The sequence below is a fragment of the Bubalus bubalis genome, chromosome 20 (assembly GCF_019923935.1).
Source record: "Bubalus bubalis isolate 160015118507 breed Murrah chromosome 20, NDDB_SH_1, whole genome shotgun sequence".
Taxonomy (NCBI): domain Eukaryota; kingdom Metazoa; phylum Chordata; class Mammalia; order Artiodactyla; family Bovidae; genus Bubalus; species Bubalus bubalis.
The window spans coordinates 38,533,396-38,551,027 of record NC_059176.1 but is presented as its reverse complement, the minus strand read 5'-3'; the positions used below and the strand labels follow the sequence as shown (position 1 = coordinate 38,551,027).

At 37.5% G+C, this 17,632-nt stretch overlaps 1 protein-coding gene across 7 annotated transcripts in view; it reads right to left on the bottom strand.

Moving 5' to 3' along the window:
- Nucleotides 1-17,632, bottom strand: part of SCAPER (S-phase cyclin A associated protein in the ER) — a 414,652-nt gene that overhangs the window by 118,532 nt on the left and 278,488 nt on the right. For all 7 annotated transcript variants that reach the window (XM_044933045.2, XM_025271386.3, XM_025271383.3 and 4 more), the window contains one exon: nucleotides 9,096-9,219. In XM_044933045.2, the coding sequence (XP_044788980.1) occupies nucleotides 9,096-9,219 (124 nt within the window). The remainder of the gene's footprint in view (nucleotides 1-9,095; nucleotides 9,220-17,632) is intronic.

Below are 17,632 nucleotides of genomic sequence, written 5' to 3'. Positions count from 1 at the left end.
CCAAGAAGTAATCCCATATGGTAGTTATATTTTTAATTTCTTGGGGAACTGTCATTATTGTTTTCCAAAGTAGGTGTACCACTTCACATTTCCACCAGGAAACAAGAGTCCCCATTTCTCCAAACTCTTGCCAATACTTGTTACTTTCTGTGTTTCTGATTTTTATATTTATGTATTTAAGTCATTAACCCTTCATCAGATATATAATTTTCAAATATTTTCTCCTCTTCTGCAGTTTGCCTTTGCATTTTGTTGATTGTTTCCTTTGCTGTACAGAAGCTTTTTAGTTTAATGTAGTGCCATTTGTTTATTTTTGCTTTTGTTGTGCTTTCTCGTATCATTAAAAAAAAAAATCACTGCCAGGAGCAATGTCAAGGAGCTTTACTCTTATGTTTCTTCTAGGAGCTTTATGGGTTCAGGTTTTACATTTAAGTTGTAAGTCCACTTGCAGTTAATTTTTGTGTTTGGTGTTAGACAGAGTCCAACTTCATTATTTTGCATGTGGATAGCCACCATTTCCCAATAGCGTTTACTGAAGATTATCCAACAGTATTTATTAAAGAGACCACTTTTTCCTTTTCATATTTTTTATGTCTTGTCAAATCTTAGTTGGCTGTATATTTGTAGGTTTACTTCCAAGCTCTCTATTCTGTTCTATTGGTCTATGTGTCTGTTTTTATGACAGTTTGTTCTAATCTTTAATTATTTCCTTTTTCTGCTAACTCTGGGCTTAGTTTTTCTTTCTCTAGTTTCTTGAGGTATAAAGTTAAATTGATTGAGATCTTTCTTCCTTTTTAATTCAGGTATTTATTGCTATGAACTTCCCTCTCAGCACTGCTTCTACAGCACTCCATAAGTTTTTGTATGCCATATTTTAATTTGTCTTAAAGATGCTATTTAGTTTCTCTTTTAATTTCTTCTTTCATCCACTGTTTTTTCATCAAGTTGTTTAATTTCCATATATTTGTGAATTTTCCAGTTTTCCTTGTGCTATTAATTTCTATTTTCATTCCACTGTGGTCAGAAAATACACCTGTCATCTTAAATTTGTTTACTTGTTTTGTGACCTAATGTGTGATCCATCCTGACGAATGTTCCATGTGTGCTTGAGAAAATGTGTATTCTGCTGGTGGGTGGGATATTTTATATATGTGTATTAGGTCCATGCAGCCTACAACACTGTTCAAATCCTCTGTTTACTTAATGGTTTGCTTTCTAGATGTTTACGCATTATTGAAAGTGGGGTATTGAAATCTACTTTAACTGAGCTATTGTCATCTTCTTCCTTCAGTTCCTCAATACTTGCTTCTTATATTTGAGTGCTCTGATGGGTGCATGTGTATTTACAATCGTTATACCTTCCTTAAAAATTGACCTTTTATTACTATATAATGTCCTTCTTTATCTCTTCTGAGAGTTTTTGACTTTTAAGTCTATTTTGTCTGATATAGGGATGGCTACTCTGTTCTCTTGTCGTTACCATTTGCATGAATTATCGTTTTCAATTCTTTCACTTTCAGCTTACGTGTGTCCTTAAATTTAAAGTAAGTCTGTTGTTGACAAAAGATAGTCAGATCTTGTGTTTTTATCCATTCAGCCAGTGTGTGCCTTTTTATTGGAGAGTAAACCACTTACATGGAAAGTAATTACTAATAGAGAAGGAATACCTATTGCCATTTTGTTAATTATTTTATGTCTTATACAGTTATTTCGCCCCTCATTCCTCTTCTGCCATCTTCCTTTGTAGTAACATGCTTTGATTCCTTTCTCATCTTCTTCTGATTATCTTCTATAGGTATTTTTCCTTGTGGTTGCCATTTATAATAATCTATTTCAACCTGATAACTTAATATCAATCACATACAAATATGCTATACTTTTACTTCTCTCCCCTCAATATATTATGTTATTCATGTCACAAAGTACATATTTTAAATCATGTATTCATTAACATACTTTTACACTTATGGCTATTTTAACAGCTTGGTCTTTTAATTCCTGTGTCAGGATTAACACTGATTTAACCCCCCATCACAGTATTACTTCCCTGGTGGCTCAGATGGTAAAGCGTCTGCCTACAATGCAGGAGATCCAGGTTCATTCCCTGGGTTGGGAAGATCTCCTGGAGAAGGAAATGGTGACCCACTCCAGTACTCTTGCCTGGAAAATCCCATGGACGGAAGAGCCTGGTGGGCTACAGACCATGGGGTCACAAAGAGTCGGACACGACTGAGCAACTTCACTTTCCTTTCACTTTAGAGTATTACAGCCCCCAGTATTTGTCTTTATGTTTACATTTATCAGTGAGCTTTATACTATCACATGCTTCCATGCTGCTCTTTAGTGTCTTTTTTTTTTTCCTCCTACTTTAAGGGCTCCTTTGAGAATTTCTCATCAAGTAGGTCTAGTAGTGGTGATGAATTTCCTTAGCTTTTGTTTATCTGGGAAAGTTTTTATTTCTCTTTCATTTTTTGAAGGATAGTTTTGCTGGATGTAGTGTTCTTGGTTGGCATTTTTTTTTCTTTTATCATTTTGATTATAACATCCCACTCCTGGACTGTAGGTCTTCTGGTGTGAAATACACTGATTGTTTTATGAGAGTTCTTTTGCATGTGACAAGCTGATTTCCTTTTGCTGCATACAAAATTCTATCTTTGACTTCTGATAATTGATTATAATGTGTCTATGTGAGATTTCTTGGGTTCATCAAAGTTAGGACCTGTTGGACTTGTTGAAATTGGATTCCCTTTCCTTCACCAGATTGGGAAATTTTAGGTCATTATTTATTTAAATAAGTTTTCTGCCCCATTGTCTCTTTGTCTCTCTTTCCTTTTGTGACCACCATAATATACATATTGGTCTACTTCACAGTACAGCCTAAGTCCCTCAGGCTTTTTTTCATTCCTTTTTATTTTTATTCTTGATTGGATAATTTCAAATTACCTATCTTTTAGTTCAATGATTCTTTCTTCTGTTTGATTAAGGCTGATCTTGAATTCCTCTAGTTTTTTCAGTTCAATAATTTATTCTTTAGCTCCAAAACTTCTATTTGGTTCTTTTTATATTTTCTATCTCTTTTTAATTTTCATTTTGTTCATATATCATTTTTCTGAGTTCACAGAATATCTCTAGAATAATTATTTTGAATATTTGTCACGTGATTCATATACCTGCTTCTTTAGGGTTGGTTGAAGATTTATCTTGTTCTTTGTAGGGGCCATGCTTCCCTTTTTCTTTGTGTGTCTTGTAACTTTGTGTTGGAATCTGCACATTTGAAAAAATAGGTATCACTTTTAGACTGTACATAGCGGCTTTGTAAAGGGGGAAGACACCAATTTCCTTGACTAGGGAGTCAGAGGTTCCATGAAGCAGTTTTATAGGGGACAGGACTTCTCTGGGCCTGCATGTGCAATTTCTTAATTAGAAGGCCTGGCTGGCTTCTTTCTCAAGAGATCGTAATCTCTTGCTCCCTCTGGTGTCTGTCTGTAGCACTGCAGGTTCTCTGATTCTCAGCAGCAAGCTGCCCTGCTTTCTGCTGTTCTCAAGGGCTGCCAGGCATTCAAAGTATGCCAGCTTCCTGGCAGTGCCATGAGTCAGGTGAGGCAGATACAAGTCCCTTGGGCAGCCCTCCAAAAAGCCAGAATGCTGGACTCACACTCAACTCCTGTCCCTTTAAAGCAGAGAACCATGAGCTGGGGTATCATCTTCCAATGCCAAGCTGTGCCAACTCGAGAGAGGAGAGATTGTGAGTAAAGCAAAATAGTTTTTCTTACTCACATCAGTGTGGTTGTTCCTGGCCTTGAGATCACCTTGTGTATTGTAATATCTAAACTGTTTTCTGGAGTTCTCATAATGGTATTTTTTTTATAATTTACTTTTTATTGAAGGATAATTGCTTTACAGAATTTTGTTGTTTTCTGTCAAACCTCAACATGAATCAGTCATAGGTATACATATATCCACTCCCTTTTGAACCTCCCTCCCATATCCCTCCCCATCCCATCCCTCTAGGTTGATACAGAGCCTGTATTTGAGTTTCCTGAACCATACAGCAAATTCCTGTTGGCTATCTATTTCACATATGGTAATGTAAGTTTCCATACTACTCTTTCCATACATCTCACCCTCTCCTCCCCTCTCCCCATGTCCATAAGTCTATTCTCTATGTCTGTTTCTCCATTGCTGCCCTGTCAGTACCATTTTTCTAGATTCCATATATATATATATATGCATTAGAATGTGATATTTATCTTTCTCTTTCTGACTTACTTCACTCTGTATAATAGGTTCCAGGTTTATTTACCTCATTAGAACTGACTCAAATGCGTTCCTCTTTGTGGCTGAGTAATATTCCATTGTGTGTATGTACCACAACTTTTTTATCCATTCATCTGTTGATGGACATCTAGGTTGCTTCCATGTTCTAGCTATTGTAAATAGTGCTGCAGTGAACAATGGGATACGTGTCTTTTTCAATTTTGGTTTCCTCAGGGCATATGCCTAGGAGTGTGATTGCTGGGTCATATGGTGGTTTTATTCCTAGTTTCTTAAGGAATCTCTATACTGTCTTCCATAGTGGCTGATTCAGTTTACATTCCCAGCAACAGTGCAAGAGTGGTCCCTTTTCTCCACACACTCTCCAGCATTTATTGTTTGTAGACTTTTTGATGATGGTCATTCTCACTGGTGTGAGGTGATATCTCGTTGCAGTTTTGATTTGCATTTCTCTAATAATGAGTGATGTTGAGCATCTTTTCATGTGTTTTTTAGCCATCTGTATGTCTTCTTTGGAGAAATGTCTGTTTAGGTCTTTTTCCCACTTTTTGATTGGGTTGTTTGCTTTTCTGGTATTGAATTGCATTGAATTGCAATATTTTGGAAATTAATCCTTTGTCAGTTGTTTCCTTTGCTATTATTTTCTCCAATTCTGAGGGTTGTCTTTTCACCTTGCTTTTGGTTTCCTTTGCTGTGCAAAAGCTTTTAAGTTTAATCAGGTCCCAGTTGTTTATTTTGTTTTTATTTCCTTTACTCTAGGAGGTGGGTCATAGAGGATCTTGCTTTGATTTATATCATCGAGTTCATAACGGTATTTTGGTTTGTATATAGTTGCTAAGTGTTTCTTTGGGAATGAGAACTGGGACTATCTAATTTGCCAGTTTGCTCTTTTTCACTGGTCTTTTTATTGCCTTCTAATGTTCATGTGTAGTCTCCTCAAGGAGACATTTTGAAGGTAGAGGCCTACTTTCCTCTGCAGTGTAATGATTCAGGCACAGAGAAGATTCTTAACACTCAGTTATTGAAATCTGCTTTAACATAGTTTAAAGTTTTCATACTTTTTGAAGATAATGCCTATCTAAATGTACTGTATTTATAGGGCTCCAAATAAATTCCTCAAGACCTTATCCTAAAAATCCTACTTTGAATCTACACTGCAAGAAAAAACACATACTTTTTCAGTGCCACCCATGCTAATTTGGCTTTTGTAAAAATCATAATCCAGAACTGTAGAATTTCTACCCTTCAAGGCATAGGCAAATCCAAATTCTCCCTGAAAATCTCCAATATTCCAAGTTAGAACTCATTCACTCATTCATCAAATATTTAGCAGGCATTTCCTTATGTGCCAGGTACTTTTCTAGGCTGTATGCACTACTCTGTAGCTCTGATTATGTTACAGAACTTCTCACAGCTTTTCTTTAATATTAATGTATGCAAGTTGCTCATTCTTCAACCGTGGGCTTCTAGAATGAAGGAACTGTGTCCAATTCACCTCTGTAATCCTGGCATCTGGACAATGCTTTGCACATAATTGAGATGCAATACAAGAATGCTAAAACAAACTCCAAACAGCTAGATTAGGGGAGAAAAGCCTCCTAAACCATCTCAGTTTTCTGAAGAAAGGCTGACCTGCCCTATAATCAGTTGTCATATAAATTCTATCAGATCTTAATTAATTAACTTCTTTTATGCTTCTTTATAATCCTTCTGGAAAATGTGTGATGACAGTTTCCTACCCTTTGCTGAAAGGGTACTTACAAGTTAGTGATCCATATTTCAGTTACACGTACATCAAAACAAGGTAGCAATAAAAATGTAAATTCACAAGTGATTTCCAGAAATGTAAAAATAACCACCACCACCTCTACCTCTCCAACTTAGAAAATATACCCACCTCTTTCAATTATCACAAACTCCATCACAGCAGTATTAGAATTGACAGAGAATAAAAAGCCAAAAAGAACAGTAAAGACCAGGAAGTGCCACGTTTAAGGGAAGGAGGGATAAAATGTGTTTGACAAACTAATGTCCCAGGATTCAAGTTCTAAACTGAACAAAATAAACATAGAATGTGGTGAAATTCATTGGTTGGGAGATTAAAAGCTTTCCGAGTGTTAAGAAATCTTGAGGTCACAAGAAAGGGAATATTATTCAAAGGAAACTGGGGCTTTCAAAGTAGAGGGAAAGGATCAAGCTACTTACAAGCTCCTGGCACATGGTAGGCACTTAATAAATGAAAGCTATTATGAGGAGCTAAGGTCTAGCTTTGTGATGTCCCGGGCAGAGGCTACCAACCTCCTTTCTCTGTGCTTCACCATACTCTATACAGGCTGACATCACACCATTTTTATGTGCAATCTACATATCTGTTCCTACTGCAAAGCAGGAATTTCCTGGATGGTCAGGATCATACCCTACACTTCTCTGCAACTGGAAATAGTAGGCACTTATAATTATTAAGTGAGAGAATAAACAAACTACCTTATATGATAAGAACAGGTTTTGATCAGAAAAGAATGAAGAGCTAGGATGGAAGATCTTGTCTGTAAGTCTTCTTGCTCATTCCTTCACATTTCAAGCACCAGTCCCTTTTGTTACTTGTTCTGTTCAAAGTACATTTATGTATCTTCTTCCATTACCAATATAGAACAGGTTTCACACAGTAAATTCTTTCAGATAATGCGGCATGGAATAGTTGGAGAGCATGGGTTTTGTTTTTTTTTTTTCCACTTCTTATTTTGAAATAATTTAAAATTGGTAATGGAACCATAGAAATTATATACTTTGAACAGGGTAAAGTAACAGAAGAGAATGGCTTTGAAATGTGAAAGAATAAGCAAGAAGACTTAAAAATGGGATATGCTGCAAAAATAGTCGAGTTCCCTTCATCTGTATCCCTACTGCTAACATTTTGAAAAACCACGGTATAATTACCGAAAGCAAGAAATCAGCATTGAGCCAATAAAATTAACTATTCTACAGACCTTATTTGAAGTTCCAGGTTTTCTCACGAACATCCTTTTTCTAATCTAGGATCCCACGTTACATTTCATTGTCAGATCTCCTTAGATTCCTCCAATCTGTGACAGTTCTTCAACTTTTCTATGTCTTTCATGACACTGACACTTTTGAAAAATGAGTCAATTTTTGTGCAGAATGTCTCTCGATTGGGGTTTGACAGACCTGGCTTGGGCTCTTGACTCCATGACTATCCATGTAGCCTTGGGCAAGTCAACCTTTCTCAGACTCAAGTTTCTTCACCTGTAAAGCAGTATACTAACACTGACTTCATTTAAAAAATGAAATGAGGCAATATTTATTAAAATGCCTGGGACATAAGGTCATACAACAAATGCTAAGTCTTTCTCCTTGTCCCTGGCTTTGAAATATTTCTGATAGAAATTTTTGCTAAAATCCATTACCTGTATTTCAATGCCTTATTTTATAGATAAACCATATATAACTTAGCCCTCAAGTGATGACTCAGTGTCATCTATAAACAACCCTATTGCACTGTATTGTTCTAGGTCTGTGTTTTTGTCCTTTCTCACTGCTGTCCCTTCTCTTTGTCATGAGAAGAGCAGGTAAGAGCCTCATCATTTCCTTTCTGATTTTCAGCTTAAAACATATGGGAATCCATTTGTTTACTTATATATTCATCAACAATGTGCTGAAGCTACTGTGTGAGGCCCTGTTTTAGGATCTTGGAGAAAGTGATGAATCACCTCCTGTCCTCATTGATTTTATGGCTAGTTGGGGAAATGGACAAGTAAGCAGTTAATTACATTCAATGTGATTAATCCTATGAATGACCTAATGTACAGGAGCATATAAGAAGAACACCTAACCTGGACTTGGGGAGAGGGTCAGGTTGGGGAAGGTTTCATGAAGAAAGTGCCATTATGTCTTAGTAAAGGTCTCAGGATGTAGAAATTAACCAGATGGAGAAAGAAAGAGAGCAAAAGGCTCACAGTTTAGGGAAAAGCTATTAGAACTACGTGCTGAGTAAAATAAATCGGTTCTGAAAAATAAATCTCCTGTGTTATAAACTTGCAGCTTGAGAGTGCTTTTGTGCCAATACCTCAGGGGCTCAGAAACTTCACCAGGAAACTTCTGGTCCCAGGGCTGTGTTCTGGAGGCTGCAGTTGACAGACCTAAAACTTTGGATATTATCCTGAGCTTACCTCTTTCAACATCTGTGGACTGAAGGAAAATTTAAGGCTACAATTGGCTGCTTGCTCCTATTTCAAAAGTATAACAGGTTTGCCCCTTTGTGACAGAGGAGTTTCTTGCTTCAAAAAATACATCAAGAGCCTTCAACAAGTCCGTCTTAAATTGACCTTTTTAAAAAAAATCCAATTTCTTTAATATCTTCTCCCACCATTCACCCTCCTCATCACTGAGGCATTACTTCCCTTTCTTTATGTTTCTTACCAAGTTAAACATAAACTGACCCTTTAAACTGAGCTGGCAAGAGAGGTTATGAGACTTTCTTCCCTTGTACAGCACTAGTTTCTATGACCTCAGAGATACGGCTTTGAGCCTAACTCATCCCAAAGTCCCAGTCTAACCGTGGCAATCTGCGATCTCGGCAAGCGCTACAAGTACATTATCCATCAAATACTGGGACTTAGGAGAATGCATTATAAGATTTTCAAACGAAGAGGTTTTTCTGCCAGTTCCTATTTTACTCTCCCAATCATCTTCACTTTTTTTTCAATCTGGAGAATAAATAAGATGGCTTCTTTTAGTTTTCTCCATAGGGGATATTTTTCAAATCTTAACTGCTTCTAATTCAAAGCAATAATATTACATACCGTCAACTGGTGTATGAGGAGGTCCATTAAGAAGGTAATCTTGTTACTAAACAGAACATCAGTGCAGTTTTCTGAACAGTTATTGCAGGTGAGGTTGTAAACATTGATTGCATTGCAAAGAGACCTAACACAAGGAGAAAAACACCATTTATAAAACTTGTGCAGTTCTTCTCTAAACAATGTGAAATACACAAAATGAATGGTATAAAAGCAGCAGGCATGGGATAGAAATCACTCTTAAAAAACCAACCCAAATATTACTAGGTGCAAGGTCCATCAGCTAGATATAAAAGCTTTTAATTTTTATCCACAGCCTAGTGTTCATTAGAAACGAATTCTTGCCTCTTATTAATGCAGCAGCAGGCAATGGAAATGTACTTACCCGTCTACTGACAATGTCCTAATAATCTAAGATTAGATGTTACCCAGGAATTTTGGGATCTAGAATTTTTGAATAGTATCTGGAAAAAAGAGTGTGCCAAACCTCCTGTTGCCAGGTCTCCTGGTTGACAAGGGCAGATAATGGAGGAAAGGAGAACACATGAAGAGAAACTACAGGTTTTCCCTTGTGAGACAAGAACTGCAGAGGTCTGGGGAGTGAGCCCCACACCTGCTCAGAGATTGTATGGACAGACCCAGAGTGCCTCAGCAGGGGAGGACCTACAGAGTGAACAGTCTCGGGTCAAACCCATCAAAGAGATGTGTTTTTTTTTTTTTCTTTTCCCTTGGGATTAAAAAATTATATCCCATTTTTCAAAGATACTTTTGGAGCAACAAATTCAATGGGCATTCTTGTGAGTGCTTTGAAAACTGTAATTAACCTGCACTGCCTGAGTGATCAATGTTGATTCTGGCCTCACTAAATCCCCTGCTTAAGTCCTATGTACAAATATTTTGATTTAGTCCCTTACAAGCAATCCTCTAAAACAATAATTCTTTAAGTGTGAACCATAGAGCAGTAGCATCAATATCACCTGGAAACTTGCAGAAATGCAAATTCTCAGACTTCACCCCAGATCTACTAAACACTAGAAACTTTGGGGGTGAGGTCCAGCAATTTGTGTTTTAATGAATTTCACTTTTTTTTAAACAAAATTCCAGACCACTGCTCTGGAATAGGGGCTCTAGAGTTTGACAGAGCACTAGCATCACCTGTATATCTTTAAAGATACAGACTTGCCTGAATTCCTCCCCTGGAGATGCTAGTGGGAATGGGAGGGCTCTAGACATTCTCCATGTTTCAAAAGCTCTATGAGCAATTCTGATGTACAGGCAGAGTTGAGAAGCATGGGTCTAAGAATCAACATGTAAGTATTCATTTGTTCAACAAATATGTAATTCCCTATGATTTTCCAGGCATTGTGCTAGGTAGACAAGACAGACAAGCTCTCTGTTCTCATGGAGCTGATGCTCTAGTGGGAGAAAGATGGTAAAGACAGCCCCTGTTGTAATCATCTGTTTGTCTGATATAGTGGTACTTGCTTCAACATAATTGATAGGTTCCTGAAACTTGAGCATTAGAGTATGTTGGTTAAGAGGAGAGATACTGGAATAAGATACTAGGTTAGAAACCTCGTTCTGTCATTTGAGGTTTTAGCAAGTTACTCATTTATATCTTAGCATCCAATTTCTTATCTGTAAGACTGAGATAATAATACCTAAGCTTCACATGGTCATCATCAGAATTAAATGAAATAATAGATGCAAAGTACTTAGGATGGTGTCTGGCACGTGGTTAAATAATTCATAATGATAGGTTCATTAGAGTTATTAATCTTATTATTCTTGTTATGAATAAGTCAAATTAAAACAGTTAAAAATCAAATCAAATTAAAGCATGCTATGAAAGCTGTAATTTTCAGAATAATAAAGCACCATGCTTCATAAATTTTTACATGGTATACTGGCATGAACAATGAGAGGACTCTAAGTTGAAGGGAGCAGGAGGAGGCTCAGCTCCAGCCTGACTTAACCCCGAGGACTGTACAGGAAATCTTGGCTTATGTGTAACTCATTTACGACACATCAGTTGGAGGTTCTACCTAACAAACCCACCACAAGTGCAATTCAGCACTATTTCATTTAGTAGCTAACACATTTAGATTTGGCAAGAGTGCTTTTCTTTTCAGGTAAAAAAATAACATGTAATTGTGATTATAAAAATAATTTTAAAGATAATTGTAATAACTGTGAGAAGGAGAGCACAAATAAACAGTAAAAAACTATGAAGAGGTGATTTGGTACTTGTACTTCCAGTCTTCTCGTCTCAGAAATATTCACTTAGTTAATATGTGTAAAATGAATATTTCTCCATGACATTTAATATTCTTCCATAACACCGGTCTTCAATTTTTTACAAAAGCAGCTTTCTTACTTTCTTACTCAGAAGCTTAAAAGCTAACAAAATCTTTTTCAGAAGCTTAAACCAAAGAACAGATAAAATCAGAGTTGCTCTGACTGAAGTAGAAGTAGACCCAGAGACCTACTCTGTTCTCCTCTCAAAGGGCCTTGAAATACTCCTCAGACACCTGGGGGTGTGTTCCCTTGGAGTACAGTAAACACTCCTGCGCTTTAACACTAATACGATTAACTTGGTAACTTTCTGACTAGGAGTGATGACCTTAGTACAACACACACCAAGAAGTATGGTGCAAAGTGCCTCCCCCTACTTATGTCCTTCAGCCCCTCAGTTCCCTACCTTAGAAATCACCACGGTTACTAGAGCACATATCCTTCCAGGAGACTGTGCATATGCAAGAGTTCCCCTACACAAATGGTATTACACAAGGTTTGGAGGGTGAAGTGAGCCAAGGCCATCTTTTGCTGTTGGCTGTCATCAAGCAAGGTTTGGAAATGTGAGGCTTCCCTGCAGTAGACTCAGGTTCCCCTTTCCAGATTCTGTGTGTCAAGAACCAGTGGGGTAACTTCTACTATTTGATTTCCTAATCTCTGATCTGCAGCTTCCAATACCCATTCTGGTTTCCTGAGTGTGGGAGAAAGTTGTGTGTGGCATTAGCTTCTTCCTTTCTTCCTTTTTTTGCTTCAGAGGGAGCAGTGCCCCCAGTGGATACGTTTGGTATTGTTCTGGAGTCAATAAAGAGGCCTGCAACCTTTTCCAACAGATTTGTAAGCATCCAATTTCTTATTTGAAATTCCTTTTCTGATTAAACTGCTTAAACTAAGAAGTACTGTAGCTTTTAAAAGAAGGAACAGGATCATCCAATGTATGTAAAATTTTACATCAATCAATTCCTTACTATTGTATCCAATTTTCAACATAATGAAGCAACACTGTTTTAATATTCAGAGTTCTTAGTTATAAGCCAGGGGAAGAAAGCTCTGGTTGATTTAAACAGGAAGGAAATTAACTGACAAGCTTTGGGTATATCATAGGATTTAGAAAACACAGGCATCAAAGTTATACTGCATGGACCAATATCCAAATCACACACCAGGAACCTGATCCGCTAAAACAAAACAAAACAAAACAAAAAACTCCGGGCACCATATGTCACAGCTTGAACTCACACTATGACCTTGGACAACAGATGCAGCTGCCTGCAATTGTCAAAGGAATAGAGTTTGGGATGTCCTTGCTTCTTTATTAGCCTCAGAGTAAAAGTCTGGAGTGGCTATGCTGGGTTGTGAAGCCTAGGTCACAAGTTTATATCCTAGACACAAAGAGTACTGGGAAGCGGACACCTGGTATGCTCACGCACTACGGAAGGAGGGCCACACTGTGTGCCTGGGAACTCCATAAAGACAGGAGGTGCTCAACTGCACAGCCAACGTTCACAACAGCTGTACTGAACAAATCCTTCTGCCTCCTGAGAATAAATTTTCAGTAATGACAATTTGGTTCAAAGGATATGAAGATTTACTTTAAGATTTTTGATAGACATTGCAAAATTCAAACTGCCCTCCAGAAAAAAATGTATTTTAAATCAATTTATACTCCCAGAAAAAGTTCATCCATGTCTTCACTAACATCAGACACTTTCATTTTTAAAATCTGTTACTGATCTGACAGCTAAAAATGTTAAAGGTTGCATTTCTTTAATTGCTAGTGTGATTAAGGACTTTTCACTTCATGTGCTTATTGGCAATGTGTATTTATATTTTCTTTAATTATCACTGTGAACCTTTTACCCATTTTTCTATGGGGGGTTGTCTTTTTCTTATTGATTTATAAGGCACTTTACCAATAACAAAGGTATTAACCTTTTTATTTGTTTATTGGCTGTAACAGGTCTTCGTTACAGTATGCGGGATCTTTGTGGTGGTGCAGACTCTCAAGTTGTGGTGTGTGGACTCTGAAGAGTGCGGGGTCAGTAAAGGCTACACTCGGGCTTAGTATTTGCAGTGTGCTGGCATGGCATGTGAGGTCTTAATTCCCGAGGAGAGACTGAACCCATGTCCCCTGCATTGCAAGGCAGATTCTTAACCGCTGGACCACCAGGGAAGTCCTAATATGAACCTTTTATCATCATATACAGCAAATAAATTTTCCTGTCTGTTGCTTATCTAAATTTTTTGCTTTTTGTCATAAAGAATGGTTTCACTTTTATTTGATAAAATCTGTCAAAATTTCCCTTTAGTATATCTGGATACTTGTGTCAGACTTAGAAGAATCTTTCTACTTCAGCATTACAAAAATATTCTTTTAAATTTACTTCTGGTAAATTTAAATTTAAATACTTCTGGTATTTTCATAGATTTTACATTTAAATACAAGATATGAAATTGATTGTGGGGTAAGGTATGACGTAAGTAGCCATTTACACTTATCTTTTTTTTTTTAATTAAAAAAAAATTTTTTTTTACTTTACAATATTGTATTGATTTTGCCATACATCAACATGAATCCGCCATGGGTGTACACATGTTCCCAATCCTGAACCCCCCTCCCACCTCCTTCCCCATACCATCCCTCTGGGTCATCCCAGTATCCTCTATTTAAAAATTTTTATTGAAGATTTTTCTCTTTGTCTTAATGATTTATAAGGATTCTCTCATTATATGTCTATAACAAAGGGTTAATACATGTTGTTAATATTTTTTTCAGTTTATTTACTGCCAATAATTTTGCTCATTATTTTTAAGGCATTTTTAATATACTGAAGCTAAACAATTTTATGTAGTCAAACAATTCTTTGTGATTTATTTTCTCTTCCTGTCCCTTTTTCCTTTAAAAAGTTATCCTTTACCATGGGATGAGGTAACTACAGGTTTGTATCTAGCCATTTGCATTTATTTAATCATCACTGTGTGTGGTAATGTTATGGTTTTATAATTTACTATCAAATCATTTAAAATTTATTTTGATGTGTGGCATGAAGCAGAAGCCTAAATTCCCTCCCCCACCCAAGAAATTCTTGAATAATTCACCTTCTCTCTACTGGTTTGAAATGCCACCTTTACTATGACTATATACACAGGATGTGTTTCCCGGTTTTCTAGTCTAGTTGATAATTTATGTAAGTTCTGTAATATATAAAGCCAATAGCACACTGCTTTATGCATTGCAGCTGTACAGTGGGACTAATATATACAACTGTAGATCTCTCAAAGTTTCAAAAATGAGGGTACTATATTTAGAATGACATGTGGAATTTATAGTTCTATTATTGTATCCTCTTTTCCCTTTGATTTTGATCTATATTTTTATAGTCTTGATTTCTTATCTCTCTTTTTTCTTAGTCAATGAAAACCCTACAATTTATCTAAACTCTTTTGTGGAATATCCCAGGGCATAAGTAAATCTACACACAGAAAAGCAAACAGCACAGGGTGTGGGATTATTGTCCTAACGCCCTCTGTGCTTTACATTAAAGACACTGCATTTACTAGTAAAGTGCGGAATGTTACATCTATATAGTCTTATGCTTACAAAACTTTCCCAAGAAAACTTCCACAAAGAAACTGGTTTCTGATGAGAAAAATGGGCGGGGGGAGTATAAAAAATCCCAGGGGTCAGGAAAAACTTGTCCACTCAGTAGAACTTGTTTGAAAGACAACCTCTATTTGAAGAGCACCTGTCTTAGAACTATCACTTCTTTGAACCCAGCTTGGGTGGTCTGCCCAAGCAGCTTTCCTTGTAATTTAAAACCCAAATGACTGGAAGCACTTTTTAACATCAAACAGAAAGCCCCAGATTTTAAAAGTATCTTCTGAGAAGACAGTAAAATCTTACTGTCCATTCCGTCAAAAGTACACTGTGGTTGGGGGTGGAGATAAAGGCTTTCTGACCCAGATAATCATGAATACATGAGTGAATCTTGTATCAGTAGGTCTTCTCACTAAAAATGTTTTCTCTGAAAAACAGAGGACAGAAAAGGCATCACGAAGGTGGGTTTGTTTTTTTTAATCCAAGAAGAACATAATTTGAATACAAGTATAGTATACCTCAGACATTAAGATTAGTATCTAAGATGTTATGAAATAGTTAAATAGAAAAGCCCCAGAGAGCTGCAGCCGAAGAGAACTTGATAATATCACTTAGGAAGTACGTAAGTTTATAACCTTACGCGGTTCATACTGACTAAGGCTTTTCAGAAAACACTGTTCACAAATCCATTATCTGATACCAGTGTCAAGAAAGCAGACATTTAAAAACAACTGCCATTGGCAGTTTAAAACCGGAACACTTACAAATTATAATTTACCAAATGCCTTTGGTTTGCATTAAGCATTTATTCATAATAGATGGCATGTCACTTATATACATGGAGGTGAGCGAAGGCTTTATGTTCCTGTGGAGCAAAATCCTGTGCCAAGTAACGGAGTCACAACAATACAGCTGCAAAGAGAAACCGGGAATTTTTGTAAATTATTGCTTCAGCCTTCATGGAAGGAAAGAATGGGCTTGATGTGAATAAGTGTAGGAAAGGACAGAATATTACAAATCACAGAGGATGGTTAGCAAATGATACTGTTTAAGGAAAGATTATCTGGACTGAACCAGAACACACAGACCTGGAGTAATACCAGTTTCCTAGGGAGGGGTGAAATGAATATTAAAACTAGAGCTCCCAAACATATAATTTACCAAGTACATTTTGTTTGCATTAAGCATCTAATAAATGGTATATAGTTTATGTTCATCATTTTCAAATTATGCTTTGTCATTATAAAGCTCCAAACTAAAACAACTTGTTTAGATACTATCAAAAAGAATTATCTGAAACTAGGGAGAGGCAACTGCAGCTAGAATTCTAACATGCCTGAGAAGAGCTGACTCACTGGAAAAGACCCTGACGCTGGGAGGGACTGGGGGCACGAGGAGAAGGGGACGACAGAGGATGAGATGGCTGGATGGCATCACAGACTCGATGGATGTGAGTTTGGGTAAACTCCAGGAGTTGGTGATGGACAGGGAGGCCTGGTGTGCTGCGATTCATGGGGTCGCAAAGAGTCGGACATGACTGAGCGACTGAACTGAACTGAACTGCACCCACCAAGCAAGTGGCTGCTCACGCAATGGGGCCTGATGATGTAGGCCTGGCTCTGAAGGCCTGGCCCACGTGAAAGCTGCATGTGCCAGTTCTGAAGGCTAAAAACAGACTAGTGTCAAAGCACTGAAAACTCTATTATGCAACTACTCTTGAGTGACTTCTAGTTCAGGTCCTTGCCCGATTCATCCTTTGTGGAGTCCTCATAGCATGCAGCACAGAGCTGGCTGGGCACAGGGATGTCTACATGAAGGGACAACTGTCTTCCTTGTTTCAAGCAGAACGTACAAGAAATAACTGTGGAATATACCAATACATTATTAGCCACATTTTCTACTTTTAAACAATCATTAGAATGAAGAGGGGTGGGAGCCCCATCCCCCTAGCTAAAAGTGTCTCGTAATTTTGTACTGATATTTCAGGACTCAAAAGGATTTTTCCTTCAAACTCTTCTATACAACAGCTCTCTTTCCTTTCTTTGACACGGAGAATAACAAAATTCAAATACTGAACTAGTACAATTAGATAAGCAGGTCTTGGTTAATAAGAGAATGCCTTCTCCAGGCTCCCTTGGTGGCTCAGTGGTAGAGTCAGCCTGCCAATGCAGAAGACATGGGTTTGATTCCTGGTCCAGGAAGATGCCAACTGCTGTGGAACAACTAAGCCCGTGGGTCACAACTACTAAGCCCGTGCTCTAGAGCCCGGGAACAGCAACTACAGAAGCCTGCCCGCCCTAGAGCCTGTGCTTCGCGACAAGAGAAGGCCCTGATCTCTGCAGCAAGAGAAAGCCTGCCAGCATGAGACCCCCAGCATCAAAAACTAAAATAAATAAAACTTTAAAAAAAGAAGAAGAAAATATTTTTTTGGCAAGAAATCTGGGGACAGAAGAATGACGCAGAAAATTTAACAATAAACAGATGATTCAGTTTTAATATTTTTGTGACCACAGAGAAGGTGGATTTGTGACAGAATTTCGGGGTATTTTTGCAGTGGACATTTGAATCCATGTGAGCTGCAGGTAAAGAGGAAAACTTTTCCCCACTGGCACCGTGATGATTAGCAGAAATTCATACAGCCTTCTCCACC